This window comes from Mauremys mutica, chromosome 2, assembly GCF_020497125.1.
Source record: "Mauremys mutica isolate MM-2020 ecotype Southern chromosome 2, ASM2049712v1, whole genome shotgun sequence".
In the NCBI taxonomy this organism is placed as follows: Eukaryota; Metazoa; Chordata; order Testudines; family Geoemydidae; genus Mauremys; species Mauremys mutica.
The window spans coordinates 235,790,894-235,808,734 of NC_059073.1; the positions used below are offsets into that span (position 1 = coordinate 235,790,894).

The 17,841-nt window shown below is 45.2% G+C and overlaps 1 protein-coding gene across 1 annotated transcript in view; it reads right to left on the reverse strand.

Moving 5' to 3' along the window:
• Positions 1-17,619, reverse strand: part of LOC123363810 (ATP-binding cassette sub-family B member 5-like) — a 67,473-nt gene extending 49,854 nt beyond the window's left edge. Inside the window, exons 1-5 of the mRNA XM_045005226.1 lie at positions 17,501-17,619; positions 10,194-10,229; positions 8,180-8,274; positions 4,985-5,045; positions 4,366-4,516 (exon numbers count right to left, since the gene is read on the reverse strand). Of these exons, the coding sequence (XP_044861161.1) occupies positions 4,366-4,516; positions 4,985-5,045; positions 8,180-8,250 (283 nt within the window). The 5' untranslated portion in view covers positions 8,251-8,274; positions 10,194-10,229; positions 17,501-17,619. The remainder of the gene's footprint in view (positions 1-4,365; positions 4,517-4,984; positions 5,046-8,179; positions 8,275-10,193; positions 10,230-17,500) is intronic.
• Positions 17,620-17,841: the final 222 nt, after the last annotated feature.

The following is a 17,841-nucleotide window of genomic DNA, read 5'->3' on the forward strand; positions in this document are numbered from 1 at the left end:
TCTGGGTAAGCTCAAAAGCTTGTATTGGACAAGCTTGGTGAGAGAGACAAGCTATTACCTCACCCAACTTGTCTCTAATATCTTGATACCAACACATAGTATTTAATTTGTAATGAAAGAGGTGCTGGGGCTCAAGCTTTTTTTTTTTTTTTTTTACATTCATAACTGACGTAGCAAACCCAGAGGTGCTAAGGCTATGAAGTGCCAAGTCTAGAGATGTCAGGGCTCAGCCCTGGCACAAATTAAGCACTGCCAACATGGCTACAACACCATCGCATACAACAATGTAAGTTGTTAATTATTTGCACCATCCGCCTTTAACTCTTCATTGCTGGTTCTCCACACCAGTATGTGTTGCGACAACATGCAGTATCATTCCATTTATTACAACATTCCACTGAAATTGAAAGTTGTAACATATCCGCTATGCCAATTTAATTTATTTTGTGCCTGACATCCAGCAGCAAAGGGGTTAAACTCAGTAATTGTCACATTAGCATATTACCATTAGAATTATATGCCTGTGTTTCACTTGCATGTGGATTTTGCTGCCCGCCCCCTTCCCCCCATGCTCACAAGCAACACTGAATAGCTGAAACTAATCACACAAAGATATTCATGCTAGGCAGGGTAATACTTTTTAACCCAGATTTACCCCAGTTTACATCCACTTTTGCCTACATAAGCTAAGATGGTGGTTGTTTATAAGGTAAAACGTAAGCTCTAAAAACACCTTTTAAACATCAGAAATGTCAAGTTGTGTCTTCTCTGTACTACTGGAGCATGCATTAAATAGCCAGAGGGCTGAAGTTGGGGATTTCTTAGCCCTCAATTGAAGAGGCACCCATGTTGAATCTCCTATGCAGTGGCGGCTCTAGACATTTCGCTGCCCCAAGCAGGGCGGCATGCTGCGGGGGGCGCTCTGCCAGTCGCTGGTGGACCTACCGCAGGCGTGCCTGTGGAGGGTCCGCTGGTCCCACGGATTTGGTGGACCTCCCGCAGGCACCAGACCAGTGGACCCGCCGCAGGCACGCCTGCGGGAGGTCCACCGGAGCCGCCTGCCGCCCTCCCGGCGACCAGCAGAGCGCCCCCTGCGGCATGCCGCCCCAAGCACACACTTGGTGTGCTGGGGCCTGGAGCCGCCCCTGCTCCTATGGAGAGACCTTTTCTTCTCCCAGCTGTTTCTCAGACCTTTGAGTTACACAGGTGTTTTTGTTTATATTGGATTAAAATCTCTCCCCCTTAATTGCTCAAGTTTTCCCGATTTAATAATCCCACTAATTCTCTAGGCATCTGTAGTGAGTCGGTGTGGCTCCCCTCCTGCCCAGCGGAGGGCGCTCCCTCCCAGAAGCCCAGCTGGGCTGAGCCACCACTTCCTGTCCCCGCCCCCCGGAAGTCAAGGGGCGGGACAGGAAGTAGAAAAGGAGGATGCCAAAGCTCAGTCAGGAGCCAGCCACCGCCAGGAGCAGACGTGCTGGCGGGGGCTCCAGACTGGGAGCCCTCTAGGACCCGAGGCGGCGATCCGACTGGCCCCCACTACCCCGCGCCCGGTACGATGAGGAACCTGCGGAACTTCCCCGGGATCGGATCCCGGAGCAGCCGCTAGGACTTCCCCGCGCCCGGTACGAGGAGGAGCCGCCGCCGCCGCTTCCGCCCTGCTGTTATCCGGAGGAACCACCAGAGCCAGCCTGGCCAGACTGCCAGCAGGAGTTGCCTGACTTGCCCCCAAGCCCTGGTCCTGCAGACCCCATGCCGGTGGACTGGCCCGAACCCATGGTGACCGAGGAGCAGGTACCTATAGAGGGGGATATGGAATGTAGCCCGGGGATAGCCGACCCCTGTCAGGCTATAGGCACCGAGGTTGCCCATGTCAGTGTGTTTCGGTCAGGACCCCACTGACCAGCGGCAGTGCTAGCCGCTAATAGGGCCCCGGGCTGGGACACAGTGGCGTGGGTGGGCCTGTGTCCCCCCTGCCACCCCACTCACGGGTGGCAGTCTCCCCCTCACCCCAGCGCAGACAGAGACGCCTGCACTAAGCTGAGTTGCTGTCATTGCCCAGCTCCTGACACCAGGACTTGAGTCCTGTGGACTATGGTTTGTTGCCCCGCCCTGACCAGAGGGTCTGGGCTTACTGACTTTGTAATTGCTCAGCTCCTGAGGCAAGGACCTGAGCCCTAAACTGAACTGCTGTTGCCCAGCCCCCTGCTCCAGAGGGCCTGGGCTTATATGAACTGCTGTTGCCCAGCCCCCTGCTCCAGAGGGCCTGGGCCTATACAAACTGCTGTTGCCCAGCCCCTGCTCCGGAGGGCCTGGGCTTATATAAACTGCTGTTGCCCAGCCGCCCTGCTCCAGAGGGCCTGGGCTTATATAAACTGCTGTTGCCCAGCCCCATGCTCCAGAGGGCCTGGGCTTATATAGAACTGCTATTGTGCTGCCCCGCCCTGATTGAGGGCCTGGGCTTACACTAATGGACTGTGTGCCTGGTGTTCTGCCCCTGCCTGAGGATCTGAACCTGAAGGCGTTGAGACTGATTGCTGTTGCCCAGCCCCTGCTCCAGAGGGCCTGGGCCTCTATTGAACTGCTGTGGCCCCGCCCCTGCTCCAGAGGGCTGGGGTTTATATTGAACTGCTGTTGCCCCGCCCTGACCGAGGGCCTGGGCTTACACTAATTGACTGTGTGCCTTGTGGTCAGCCCCTGCCTGAGGGTCTGCACCTGTGAACCTTCATGAGACTGATCGCTGTGAGAATCTGAGACTGATTGTTGTTCAGCCCCCCTGATCTAGGGGGCCTGAAGGCGCTGAGACTGATTGTTGGTCAGCCCCCCTGATCCAGAGGGCCTGACTCCTGAGACGGTGCTAACCTTGACTTCTTGCCGCCCACCAGTTAGAGGGGACAAGGAGCGAGTCGGTGTGGCTCCCCTCCCGCCAGCTGGAGGGTTGAGCCCCGACCACCAGCTTACAGCATCATAGAGTCTCCCCAGGCTACGGTAGTAAACACAACCCAAATTTCTAAAGTAACACAGCAAACAGAAATAATTGCATCTTTTTTTTTTTAAAAGGAGAGCGCAAGAAGAGGAAAATTCCCTTTCAGACTGTTGTATGTCGCTGGTGATCTTCTGGTTTTGAGTACCATAAAAATAAGAGGCTATTGTTTATTATTAGAATTAAATGAGTTTACAAAGCACAAACCAATGGATCATTAGCTACTCCGGGGACAGCTTTTCCCCACATTGTCTGGATTTCCTGGTAACAAAGAGCTCTTAGAAGTCTTGTTGCCATGGGCTATGTGCTCTGCCCTTCTCTTTGGCCATGGCTACACTTGCAAATTTGCAGCGCTGCAGCAGGGTGTGAAAACACACCCTCTCCAGCGCTGCAAATTGCGGCGCTGCAAAGCGCCAGTGTGGTCAAAGCCCTAGCGCTGGGAGCGCGGCTCCCAGCGCTGTACGTTATTACCCACAGGGAGGTGGAGTACGGACAGCGCTGGGAGAGCTCTCTCCCAGCGCTGGCGCTTTGACTACACTTAGCGCTTCAAAGCGCTGCCGTGGCAGCGCTGCCGCGGTAGTGCTTTGAAGTGCAAGTATAGCCATAGCCTTTGAGGTGATAGAATCCACTGAGGGAAGTAAATGCCCCCTCCCCCCTGCTTCCATGCTCCCCATCCCAGCTCTGCCCTTTTTTACTGTTCTCCACCTGCACAAATGAAGTGGGGAGAGAGGTTCCAGGCCCATGGTTATAACATTAAGTTACCGAGCACCATCAACCTAAATAAAGTAGAGCAGAAGCCTTTATTTCCATAGGCAACACAGCTAGTGATATCTTGAAGAATATTAACGGGTCACCACTATCTGTAGAGCACATCAAGGAGAATAGTGGGATCGGAATTTATTAAAATAAGTAACTCTTCCACGTAAGCATTTCTTCATGAAGACATTGCCCATTGTCATAAGGTGGAATCCATCCCTGTGCAGAGGCCTGCAACACCGCTTAAGTCCTCTCAAGGACTATTAATCCTTGTGTGAGATTTGTAGCAAGGGATGAATTTCACCTATAAAATGAATGGCCACGATGAGTGAAGTTTAAACAAATTAAAGAAACCGAAGAAAACTACTACGTTTACATGAAGACTTACTGCTTCCCAAACTTTTCTCTCAGGTAAGGATGATAATTACTTAGCCATGAAAACACCCACATAGCCAAGCTCTGCTACAGGAATAAAATAATAATAATATAAAAACAACAGACAAATTGGACTTACTTTTAGCCCTTCTTTTCACAGGAAAGCTAAGGTGATCATAAGGAAATAAATGGGTGAGGGGAGAGGAACATATAATGAACAAAAGCAAAATAAAGTATATGAACTGTTTCCTTACGTAAACTCTCTTGGGATATACAACCACTCACAAAACCGTCGCTCATTTCACCAAAAACCAGTGACATCAGAGGAAGGCAAACTCCATTCAGTAGTGCTGCTATTGTTCCAAATACCATAAGAGTTATATCCAGCCCGTCTGCATATCGAAACTGATGGGAATGAGTAAAAGAAGTAAATATCAGATTATTGTAGTCAGTGGATACCAGTATGGCTTCCTGGTTGTTTGAATGTTAATAAAATAAACTATTTACAATAAAATGTTAGGAAGTTAATGCTCTGATTCATTTAATATTAGAATAGTATTTTGGATTATATATCACATCATCATCAATGGAAATATAAAAGAGGTATAGAAAAGTTCAAGTGGCATCTCTCCTACATTACCCTCTGTGGTGAAATGCCTACAGATGGCATTGGGAGTGCTTCATATGGATGGAGAGCAGCATTTGTACTTAGTTGTTACAGAGTTAACTACAATTCCAAAGCAGCTGTCGGACAAAAATGAATGCAACAAACCTGGGATAATATGATTTTGGAAGACATGAAAACTCACATTTCACTGCATGTGTACTAGACCAACATGTAGTTACTATCATTACAAGTGTATTCTTGCTTACAATTGTGATTGGACCAACGATTTCAGATGGTTTGCTTTTCTCTTCTTTTTCTTTGTGTCTCCTGAAAGATAGAAATTAAACACGGGACATTTCCACTTTCACAAGATTGGCACAAATGTGTACATCATTTTACTTCCTACAGGGCCGGCTCTAGGCACCAGCGCTCCAAGCATGTGCTTGGGGTGGCACTCCACCCCCCCCTCTCCCGCTCTCTTTTTTTTGGTGGGGCGCACAAAGCCTGGAGCCCGCCCTGAACCAAGATGTTCCCTGTCGGCTGAGGCTTTCAGGCTGAGCTGGAACTGACACTGCAGTTCTGGCTTCAGTCGCTAGATGGCGCTCACGGCAGCCTGAGTCGCACAGGCTGGACTGCAGTTCAGGCTGCCCTGCCGCTGGAGAGCCCGAGCATCATCCCCCGGAGCTGAGCCCGGGCTGCGGCGGCGAGAGGGGCTCAGCTCCGGGGGATGATGCTCTGGCTCTCCAGCTGCAGGGCGGCCTGAACTGCAGTCCAGCCTGGGTATGAGGAGCCGGGGAGGGAGGGAAGTGGGGCCCGGGATGCAGGGAGGGAGGAGGGGTCCGGCTGCCGCCACCGCTGCTGCTCTGAGTCTCCCCAGGGCGGCGCGGCATTTCCCCGCCCGAGTGGGCTGTGCAGGGCGCCGCCGGGCTGGGCAGGGGGCACGGATCCCGGCTCGCGCGCTGATGGGGCGAGTGGCTGGGCAGCCCGAGCTGCCAGGGAGCTGCCCCCTCCTGCCCCCGGACCCAGCCCGCCGCGCACCTCCCCTGGACCCAGATCCCTGCTTTCCAAAGCCCCAAGATGCCATCTCGTCACTCTGCTTCCTCCACCCCTTCCACTTCTAGGCCCACTCCGGAAGGAGAGATGGTGGTTTGGGGAAGATACACATGTGCTGCATGACAATGCAAAGTGTGGCGGGGGGGGGGACCCCATATACACACACACACACCTCTCGGAATGCAATGCATGTGTAAAGTGGGATCCTGGCGATGAGGAAATTGGGAATGCAGCATATGTGCAGAGCTGTGCAGCTCTTGATTAGCTAGTCCCATAGGTCAGTGTGCAGCAACATGGCATGTATAGACTTTATCTGTACATGTATTATACAGAGTATTATAGACTTTTAGCCCCTGCATTTTTTGTAGTGACCCTGCCACTTGGCCCCCTCCTTAGGAAGAGGCTGGCTGGGCCCCAGCTGGCAGTGAGAAGGGCATGTCAGGGGTGGGGCTGCAGTCTACAGTGCTGTGGGCCATAGGGCAGCCTGGGGAGACTTCGTAATTTAGACAGACCCTCAGGGCTGAGTTACTCCTGGGGCCTCTCCACCTCACACAGCAGCCTAGACTTGAAAGGGTACAAAAGGTGACCGAATTCTGTTCTGCTTCTCTTAAATTGTTATCGTCAGTGACCTTTTAATTTTCAAAGTTTTTTTAATTTTTTTAACTACATAGAGGAAAGATGTAAGATACAGTCAAAAGAACCACAGTTTATGGCCCAGCTTCAACCCAGTGGCTGGCATAGACAGCGACCCTGCCAATCTTTGTTAGAAATGATGTAGCGTTCATCCAAAAACTGCAACCCCCAGGAGGCTACCGGGTACCATCACAACCCACAAGTTGGTGGTATTAGTTGGGGATGGCACATAGTCATGGGTTGCCAGGATGCGCTGATTCAACCTCAATGGGGCTTTTATGCCATTTAAAGCTGACTACCCTCAACAAACCCTACAGAAGCATAGGTGGTGGCAACACCTTCCTTCAGGGTGAACACCCCTTCGGGACTAGGGAGCTACGGGGGGACAGGGAGCTGTAATTTATATCTCTCTGAGCCATCTTGTGACACTTGCCCTTTTAAGATGTGCCGCCAGACTGGAGTGCATGCCAAAAGCAGAGCAGCATATTGAATATCTTTTTATACATTATTAAGAAATCAATAGAAAGCCTGCACAGTTCCTCTGAGATGAGTAATTAGAGAAAATGGCTGTGTAGATGGAACACTTGGAAAACCATTCCAACAGCAGCAGTCCCCAGGAGCTCAGATTAGCACAAATTTACTTAAAATAGAAACAAACACTTTTGTAAAGAACAAGTAATTCAACCCATTGCTGGGCACATGACACAAAACGTTGAGAATTTAAGATGAAATCCACTCTGAAGCCAGTGGGCCTGAATCCAGTCTCACTTAAACTGATGTAAATCAGGAGTTACACCAGTAGAAAACCTTTGTGAGAAGACAATAAGGCTCATTAGCTGGTTTCTATATGTGCGTTACCCTCCTTGACCTGAAAGCTTAGCCAAATTCAGGGTGTTACAAGTTGTTCCAATTAGGAGGGAAAATTGATGGTAGAATCAGATGTTTTCTTTGAAGCAAGTTTGTTTATTTACAAGGAATGTCCTGTTTTCCCTGAATACTGGAGGAATCAAACAATAGGAGTTAGTTCTTTGCTTATGGCCTCAAGCCTCTTTAGCCAGCTTCTCCTCTTTAGCCAGACCCAGAAGGCCCTGCTCTTGGCTTTTTCCTAGATCACACTCTGGACACCCTATGCTTGTCCAAGCTTTCTCTGTCTCTCCTGTCTCTGTCTGCTAGTCTCTGAGTATCTCTACACTTAAAATGCTACAGCAGTACCGCTTCAGCACTGTAGCACTTCAGTGTAGACATTCACTACACTGGTAGGAGGAGTTCTCCTGGCACTCGAGTTAATCCACCTCCTCCACGAGAGGCAGTAGCTAGGTCAATGGAAGAATTGTTCTGTTGACCTAGCACTGGGGGTTAGGTTGGTCTTTCAGGAGTGTAGGTTTTCACCCCTACCCCCGAGAGACATAGCTATGCTGATGTAAATGTTCAGTGTAGACCAGCCCTCTATCTCCTGCTTCTCTCTCATTAACACACCCCCTTAGCCAAAGGATGCCCAGCCTAGCATTCTGCCTATATAGCTCAAATTCCTGAGTGGCATTGGGTGAGCATGAGCCCATCTTTTTAGAGCACTATTGTTTCTTACCCTGAATGAAGGGTGGCTGCTGCACTCACCAATGGAAGGGGCTTTAAGCCAGTTATGACACCTGCTTCATTCTGAAAACTATACTAAGGTTGTTTGAGACAGTTTGTCCCATTGAGCTATTGAAAAAAATAATCAACCCAAACAAGATATAAAGCCAAACTCAGACAAGAGGTGATACCCAAACACTTACCTGTCATCTACATCCACATTAGTAGAATACTTTGGTGCCTGTCCAGCGATTTCTATGTCAATGTCTTCCATAATTATGTGGATAGGTTATTTATTCTAGAATAAAATGTCATGCTGTTAATATCATTACTCACCATGAAATCCAATAGATTTCACTTTGTTTAGGTGACACCAATGAGAAATCTCAAATATAACAACTTTATGTTAGACATATTATTAGCTTGTCCATTGAATCTTGTTTAAAATTTATTAAAAACAGAATTAACCTTTTGTGACATCATCTGATTAAAATATGACCATATAGATCATTGTTGAAACCACCGTTATACATTTGCAACAAATCTTGTACAAAATGTGGAATGTAAGATGTCTACGGAAAGGTTATGATTTGCTGAATATGATTATGCTGTTTGTATGCATGTATCATTTTTGTATTTGAAGTTATGAGTATTGGCTCTATACCTGTATTTCAAATGTTTGCTCCTGGGGTAGCGCCCACAAGGTATTTAGCCTGCACATCTTGAATTCAAGTAGAATGGCCCATTACAGTACTCTTAACTTACAATTGAAGAAGCCTATCTACTCTTAATGGACTTTACTTCTGTGACTAGGCGAAATCATGCATGGACATGTGACTTGAAACACCATCTTGCTACTGTAAATTTCCACAGTAAGAACAATGGGATTCCCTCCACATGGCAGAAGATATAAAAAGCCTGGAAAACCTCAATTTTGCCTCTTTCCTGCTCCAGCCTCTTTTCTGCTCAAACTTCTGGACTATGGGCTCAGGGCTGGGGCAGTAGCGTGGGGCTGGGGTGCAGGCTTACCTCGGGCGGCTTCTGGTCAGTGGTGCAGGGAGGCTAAGGCAGGCTGCCTGCCTGTTCTGGCTCCATGCTGTACCCCGGCAGCAGCCAGCAGGTCCGGTTCATAGGCGGAGATGGGGGGGGGTGAGGAGGGGAGGGGGAAGAAGCTACGTGCCCCAGGACAGGTAGGGACCAGCCTGCATTAGTGCCACAGCACCACTGACTGGACTTTTAACGGCCTAGTTGGCGGTGCAGACCAGAGCAGCCACGATTCCTTTTCAATCAGATGTTCCAGTCAAAAACTGGACACCTGGTCACCCTAACCTAGAACTTTGTATTTATTGTATGTATTTGACTCCTTTAACCAATTTTAACTCTCACCTTTCTTTCTTTTTATAAATAACCCTTTAGATTTTACATACTAAAGGATTGGCTTCTGCATGATTTTTGGGTAAGCTCTGAGTTGTATATTGACCTGGGTGTGTGGCTGGTTCTTTGGGATCAGAAGAACCTTTTATCTGAGGAGACTGGTTTTAAAGAACCACTCGTCTCTAAGTCTAGTGTTTTCAGTGGTGATAGAAGGACAGGTATGCCTAAGGAAACTGCTTTTATGGCTTCTTGTTAGCCAGTGTGGTGAAACAGAAGTTTACTTTTGATGCTGGTTTAGTATATCTCATGGGAGAATAACCTCCAGTTTTGGGGTGTGTCCACCCTATTTCTCAGCAGTTTGTCCTCAATTTGGTATTCTCAATAGTGACCCACAGAGGCATGGGTACATGTGTTTTCTCCAGTATTACCACTTTTTTTCTGGTTTCCCTATTGAATGAGTTGTCTTGCTAACTTTGATTAAATAAGCAGCTATGAGAGTCGAAGGAAGCAGAAGACACAATAGCTTCAGAAATGTCAAATATTACAGACACAAGTACAGTGCATGGAGTACACTTGCTCTATGACAGGGGTTCTCAAACTGGGGGTCGAGACTCCTCAGGTGGTTGTGAGGTTATTATGTGGGGGGTCGCGAGCTGTCAGCTTCCACCCCAAACCCCGCTTTGCCTCCAGCATTTATAATAGTATTAAATATATAAAAAAGTGTTTTTAATTCATAAGGGGGGGCTATGTGAATGGGGTCACCAGTACAAAAGTTTGAGAATCACTGCTCTATTCCAAGTTCACACTGAGAAAGATGACAAATTATGAGGAAAAAAAGCTTACCTATGAAGAGAGACTGAAAAGGTTGGGATTCTTTCCCTGAGAAAGGAGATAAATAAGAGAGGCCATGATAAAAGCATTAGAATAATGAATGGTATAGAGAAGATGGATAAGGAAAACAGAAGTTCTCAATCTCATAATACAAAAACAAAGGCCCATTAATCTGGCACCTATTAGGAGCATAAACATTTGCTTCAAAGTTGTTTTAGGGACCATGTCCGGTATAATCGCCTGCACAGTATGTCAATTGTGTCAATTTGAGATCCACTTCTTTTTATAAAGTCCCACACAGAGGAAATTAGAAACATGGTACCAGGTACCTTATTTTAGTGAAGCCTCTTGCTTTAGTCTTCACTCAGCAAGGGAAAATATGAAACATGTTATCCAATACCACATACTTACAAAAAAAAATCACAGCATGCTTTATAAACAGAAACAATTATTTTGCACTGATGTGCTAAAAGAATAAGAAATCTCACTCTCAGCTCATAAACTGCAGTGGAGTATGTAGCTTCAGAGGGTTTTACTGGGCAGCATCCAAAATAGCTCAAGGGTGTACAGAAGATGAACAGTGAATAGCAAATTTCAACAGAAATATTAGTTCATCTGGAACCAACTTCCTGTCTTTTATCATGGACTATTTTAATGTATGATCCTGTTTTTTTCCTGGTTATTATTTCTCTTCTCTGATACAATACTTCCAAGAATATCATTTTTAATTACTCTTTTACATATTTCCTTTTATTGTATTTATTTACTATTTTTCAGTGCATCCATCAAAAATTAGCATAACAAGGAAAAATGGACTCACCATCAAAGCAGGAATAATACACTTTAGGCAAAACCATAAGTAAGCAGATGGGCATGGTGCCGTGCCCTGATTTAACAAACTCAGGCTCTTTTGGACTAATGGAGAAAGTAAGTTTCAGAGCTGAGCTCATCTTCCTGATGACAGGTCCTGAGCATTCAAATATAGGGCCTCTCTGAGCCTAGGGGTACAGCTACACTGCAAAGACAACCCCGCAGGAGGAAGTCTTGGGGTTCGGGCCACCTGACTCAGGCTCTCATAATGGGGCTATAAATAACAGGGTGGACTTTCCCGCTTGGGCTGGAGCCTGAGCGCTGAAACCCAGTGAAGGGGGCATCTCTCAGAGCCAGAGACACCTGCCCACTCCCACTGGGTTTCAGAGCCCGGGCTCCAGCTGGAGCGGGGAAGTCTACACTGCTATTTGTAGCCCCATTGCACAAGCCTGAATCAATTGAGACTCACTCACTGCCACAGGGTTGTTTTCTGCAGTGTAAATTGACCCTAGTAGCCAATAGGAATTCAGTGCCATCTATACAATGCTAGCACAATATGGTGCATGAAATCCCTACTAAGCAATTGGGCTCCTTATGCTCTCCCATCTGAAGGGGCTTTACATGTAGCCAAAAATCTAAAAAAAGGGACATACTAGAAATAGAAATAGATGGGGTTCAGAGACAGGTAATGAGGTCAGTCAGAGGGGACGTGACAGAAACAGGTAATGAGATCAGTCAGAGGGGACATCATAGAGACATACAAAATAATGACTGTTACAGAAAAGTTACATCTGATACTCCTGTTTACCTTCTTTCATAAAATGAGAACAGGAGACATTCCATTAAGTTGTAAGGCAGCACATTTAAAAACTGAAATATTTCATTTCAGTTCAACATAATTAATCTGTGGAATTCATTGTCATTAAACATCACTTTGGCCAAGACCTTAGTCTTGAAAAAAAATGATTAGGCCTTTATATGGATAGTGAGACCATCAACAGTTACATTAGATGGGATTTTTTTTTTAAAGTTAGTCCACACATAGTTCCCAATCGAATGCCCATTGATATCAGTGGGACTCATTCCACTGATTTCAATGCACATTCAATCAGGCTCAAATTCTCTTAGGTTAGGACACAAGCCAGCCTCTGAACGATAAGGTTTAGAAAGAATCTTCCAATATGGGGTTTCTTACACCTTCCTAGAATCTGACACTGGTCACTGTCAGAGCCAGGATATTGGATTAGCTGGACCATATCTAGTATGGCAATTCCCATACTCCTAAATCTATTAATAACAAACAATTGTGTGTTGTGGTTAACAAGCAAATACTGAATTTGTTTAATTTTTTTCATTTAGGGCCCAATCCTGCTCTCATTGACATAAACATACACAACTCCCACTGACTTGAGGTTTCTAAAAAAACTTTCAATAAAACTGTGCCCCTTCCAAAATGGCCAGCATAAATGGTAGAATCATAGAAATGTAAGGCTGAAAGGGACCTTGAGAGGTCATCTAATCAATCTCCCCATGCCAAGGCAAGACCGTGTTACCTAGAGCATCCCTCACGTGTTTGTCTAACCTATTCTTAAAAATCTTCAGTGACAGGGAGTCCACAACCTCCCTAGGTTTTAGGAACGATCTTGCTTTATGAGCAGGTTATTCAATAAATATGTTAGTGTCAACATGTTGTTTGCAATTTTGTTGTAGCCATATTGGTCCCAGGATATTAGAGACCCTGATATTATTGGTCCAATAAAAGATATTACCTCACTCAACTTGTCTCTTGAGTTTTAATACTTTTTAAAAAATGATTTTATAAAAATGAAGATGACATAACATTGTTTTGGATGAGAAGGAATTGGTGAAGTGATTTAGAGAATAATTGACTCAAGCACCTTCCAGCCTCAGACACATTTCAGGTCATTTTAAGCTTATTTCACTGAACCAACAGTACCTGAAAGGGTAACATTTATCATTAACATACACAGCATGATTTGACAGACAGTAATTGGTACTTAAACTCTTTTGTACATCAGCAAGATTTGAGTTCTGCACCAGGGAGGTAAAAATAAAGAGAACCTGTAAGTCCCCAACTGAATGTTCTTTAAGCTTACTGGGCCAAATTCTTCCCTGCTGTAAATTCTACAGCAGTCAATTTACCTGTACCAGGGATGAATTTGGCCCACAAATGACACAAAACAAGCATACCGACCTGATGTGCCGGTAGCTAGCAGGGTTACCTCCACCAGCATATTCCTCATCCACAAACGCTTTAGAACTGTCCTTAACTATTTTAACTATTTTAAGATCAACCAGTACAGTGAGAATCTTACATGAGCCTAATGAGTCATGTCATTACCTATGAAGCAGACGTCAGGTTCAATGGTCAATCTCATTGTAAACTTTCGACATTTCATAATACATTCTAGGATTATTAATTTGTAACAGCAATACCTAGAGCTTCACTGTTATGAGGGATTTTTCACACAGACACAATATGTAGAGCAATTAAACTGCTTTACAAAATTGTGTTACTTTGTTTTGTGGCAATGTGGTTTGATATAGAAGTTGCTAATTCAACCCCATCTCTCCTGTGCTCCACATTACACACACACGGAGACTTTCCCCAGTCCTCCATTATTCCCCACTATAGTATCATGCAGACTCTCCACCCTCTCCCCTTTCCCACACCTATTCTTCCTGTTGATTAGATATGGTGCATTAAGTAGGTTTTACAAAGAAATTTTAGGTTATTGGTTTAATGGTTATTTCTTGCATTATTCTCCACAGGTCTCCCCAGTTAAGACGGTCACTGTTTACCATTGCTCCCAGTAGGAGTGGAGACATCAGCGTTCCTGGAATATAGCGATCCATTTACTTGCAGGATGCAGAAAGAAGAAACATAAGGAGCAGATGAAAGGAGGCGTTGGCCACCTTTAATAAGGAAAGGCAGTAGTCTCAGTCCCATTGAAAAACAATAGGAGCTGGCTGCCATTTTGAAAGTGGGCAGCTTTTGGCAAGTTTCTCTGAAAGAGAACATTATTCTTTACCCTCTGCTGAAGAAAAAACGTCAGTGATGAAGATTAGTGAGAAAAAGTAATCATTAATCACTTAAAGGCTCTTCAAAAAATATCCTAAGTCCCTAATTGTCCTTACACCAGATCAGCTCAAGGTTCACCCCCCCTGCCAATTTTTATGTAGCTAGATAATAACTTAGTTAAGATCATCTGGAACAAAACAGATCTAATACCAAATGTTGAATATCTAAAAGGGCCTGTTTAACTTTTTAAATTTAAAGTGATTAATAGATTTACTTATAAGTTCTCATAAAATTCGTGCTATACTCAGAGTAAGTGCTGTAGTTTTGGGGAAGATAGTGTTTTCTTCACATGTAGAGCAAGAATTAAGTAAGTAAAAAACAGCTCAACCTTAACTATGGAGCTGTAACCAGTGCCTCCATATTATGGGCACACATATAGATACACACTGTATGACTGAGGTATATGAAAGATTTTTTGCCTTTTTACCCTTTTCCTTGTGGTAACTGATTTGCCTTTTCAAGCAGTTCTCACACCACATACAGGACCAGTACACTTGAATCAAACAGCTTTACAAGGAACACAGGGGCCTCTCCCATCAATACGCGTAGCAGATTTCTCTGTTAGCATTAGCTTTTCTGTTTGCTACTGAGATATTTGGCCCCACAATGTCTAATTGACAATCTGGCAAAACACCAAGATTTGACAGCGGGAGCTCTGGGTTTGTGTGAAAGCCTTTTCTGTCTTCCTCATTCTGAGTGTTCCTAATCTCTAGGATGGTGAATTTCTTTTATGGGAAACACATTTAAAAACAATATAGATCCTGGAGTATGCATCATCCAAATCAATTTTCCATTTAACAGAGACTTGAAGAGGATGACTACGATGTATTTAAGTACTGACCTTGGAAAAAAGCTCTACTCAGACAGTTTTCATAGGAGAAAGATGCTTATCTGAAAATATATGCATATTTCTCCTTCCAAATTAGGATCCTAAAATGTTGCCATCACCTGATGAAGAGATTCATCTAATGGAATGGCCTTTTTATTAATGGCACTTCCAAAAAAATATTGTGGCAGTTTGATTAGTAACTGGGACCATGTGTTACATTCTTATCAAAGCACCTTCTCCTCAAGACAATCTCTGCAAAACATTTTGGAAGAGAGAGGAGCCTCATGATGCTGTCCATCCCCATTTCCCTTGTGATCATTTCTTACATTAGCATTTGACCCTGTTCACAACACCAAGGCCAAATTGACTCTCACAATCCCACAGCAGGTTCCCTACATCAGGTGAAGCTGTATTCCAAGGCATAGAAATGTGATTACCCCTCCTCCCCCTACGATTGGGCTCCAACATTTCCCTGAGAGCTCAGCTCTTCATCTCTTCTGGTGCTTCAACACCAACTCCCTTCAGCTACCTGCCACCTTGTGGCATCAGCCTTTTATCCCCTGCTGACTCCTGTGCAGCTTGATAGCTCATCACAGGATGCTCTTGCAGCCAGCTTCACCAGGAGAAGAGACACACGTGTGACAGGTTTTGAAAGAGTCATCAACTTCTTCACTGTGCCATGAGAGTAGCCATAGAAACTTAGGCCCAGATCCTCAAAAAATATTTAGGCTCCTAACTTCCATTGAAATCAGTAGAAGCTGAGCGTTTAAATGCCTTGGAGGATTTGGGCCTTACTGCAGTTGGCAACTTTGGCAGTTTTCCTTGCCTTCAGCTCTCCCCTACTGTGAGGGTACATGTACCGTTTCTTTGAAATTGCAGCAGGAAGCAAGGCAGGAAAGGGCAGGGGAAGGTTCTAAGAACAGTGGGAGACAGAATGACTTCAAGGACAGTGTTGTTTGTATTTCTAATATAGTTCCTCGCACATTGTAAGAAGAAAGTGACTCTTCCTGCAATTCTTAATCATGTTCACATGATGCCTGCCCTCACCCATTTGCAGGCCAAACAGAAACAAGGTAGAGGGGCAGGTCTTGGAGCTCTGTTTTTGATCCTACTTCCCCTCAGCAACTGAAGCAGCTCCCATGGAATTGTTGGCCCTAAACATAGTTGGGGAAGGATTTCTGCCCCTGTGATATTTCATCAGGGATGTTAGCAGACTTGGCAATCTTAGGGCTTCTTTCTGCCAGAACCCAGCTTGCAGATAACCTTAGGTTGTCCCCGAACACAAGGTTTGAAGACAGCAAACAGCAGTGACACTATCACACCCACAGACTCCAACAAGGATTTCAATAGGAATCGGGGGAAAGGAGGAGGAAGTTATTTTCTATTAAACCATTGGGAAGTCAGCTTCAGACTTGCTGCTACCCACCAATCCCCCAGGCCCTTGGCAATCTGTTATCACTGAAATGCCAAAGCGCAGGCAGGATGCAGCTTTATTATGGTGATAATTCAATGCAGTCAGTAAAGTTCCAGAGTAATAAGGCTGCTGGCAAAAGGGAAGAGATGGACAATTTTATCTGTGAATATTTTTCTAAGGAGAAAATAAAACAAAGATTAGGAAGTGGTGATGGATACAACTCAATGCCTCCAGTCCACTCAGCCAATACTTCAAGACCTTAGCTAGACAATATTCTTTTCTTCCTAATGCTTGAGGCAGGAAAGTTATGGTTCACTGACAGCTCTGACAGAGCTTGCTAGGAATCAGCTACTATTTGGAGTACGTTGGTATTAGAAGCGCCCAGCACTGCATGCAGGCATGAAGGTCAGTGGCACTGAGCTTAGCCACTGGGATTCACTGAGGCTCAAACAATTCTCATAGGTATTGACTCAGACATCGGCACTTCCCTCAGCCCAGAGCTGGATAAAGCAGAGTATTTATTGACAATCTTTTGGTGTTAATGACATCTCTGCAGACAGACGTGGATTTTTTTTAATAGAAGCTACTCTTTCCTCATAGTTGTTTGACTAACACTTTATGTTAATATATAGGTTGTTCAAAATTGATCCACTTCGAGTCTGTCTTCAGCTCTTTGCTATTCGTCATTTGAGATATGTGATTGGTAACTTAAGCTGCACAGTATCATATCTGCTCTCTGGCCAGATGACAAACTTTACAGCCAGGCACTATTCTGGTTTGAATAGTGAAGACCCTTGTTTGCATGTGCACAAGAACAGTCACCATTGCTACAGATGGCCAAAAATAACATTTGAAAATTAAAAATAGTAAAAAACCAAAGTGGAGCTTTGTGAAAATGTCTTCCAACCAGCTGCACACTAACACCGAGGAATGACTGAACAGCCACTAATTTGCACCAATGTTCACAGAAAAGTGAGCAAAAAGGGATGTGGCTAATTCCCAAAGCTATTAATATTTAGTGAAAGTTCTCAAAAAACATTTACCCACCATTTGCCTAGCTCCAATTGACACCGTGGTTCATTAACATGCAGCTTAAAGATTTGCTAACCTGCTGCAGACTTTGCCTCTGCATGAGAAAGCGACAGAGTGTGTGAATAATTTACCTTCTTTGGTCATGCTGAGCAAGCTCTATCTTCTTCTCTTCCTGCCCCAGAGAAGAGCTGATGACTCAAGGGTGGGATTTTCTTTATTTCTGTGGAAGGAGATCACCGACCTCTTCTAGAGTACGCATCCAGCTGGGGCTCTCCTTCTGAGCCACAGCTGACAAATGCATTTAGCCACTCCTCCTCCCTAGGCAGCAGCTAATAGAAGAGGGGATGTGGTCACATCTAAGGTCCAGTCCCACAGGCAATCTTTCTCGTATGCTCCTGATCTGCACCCCAATCCCCCCCATGGGAGATCAACTCACACAGACATTTCCTAGTAGTCTGTATTTATAAGTTTT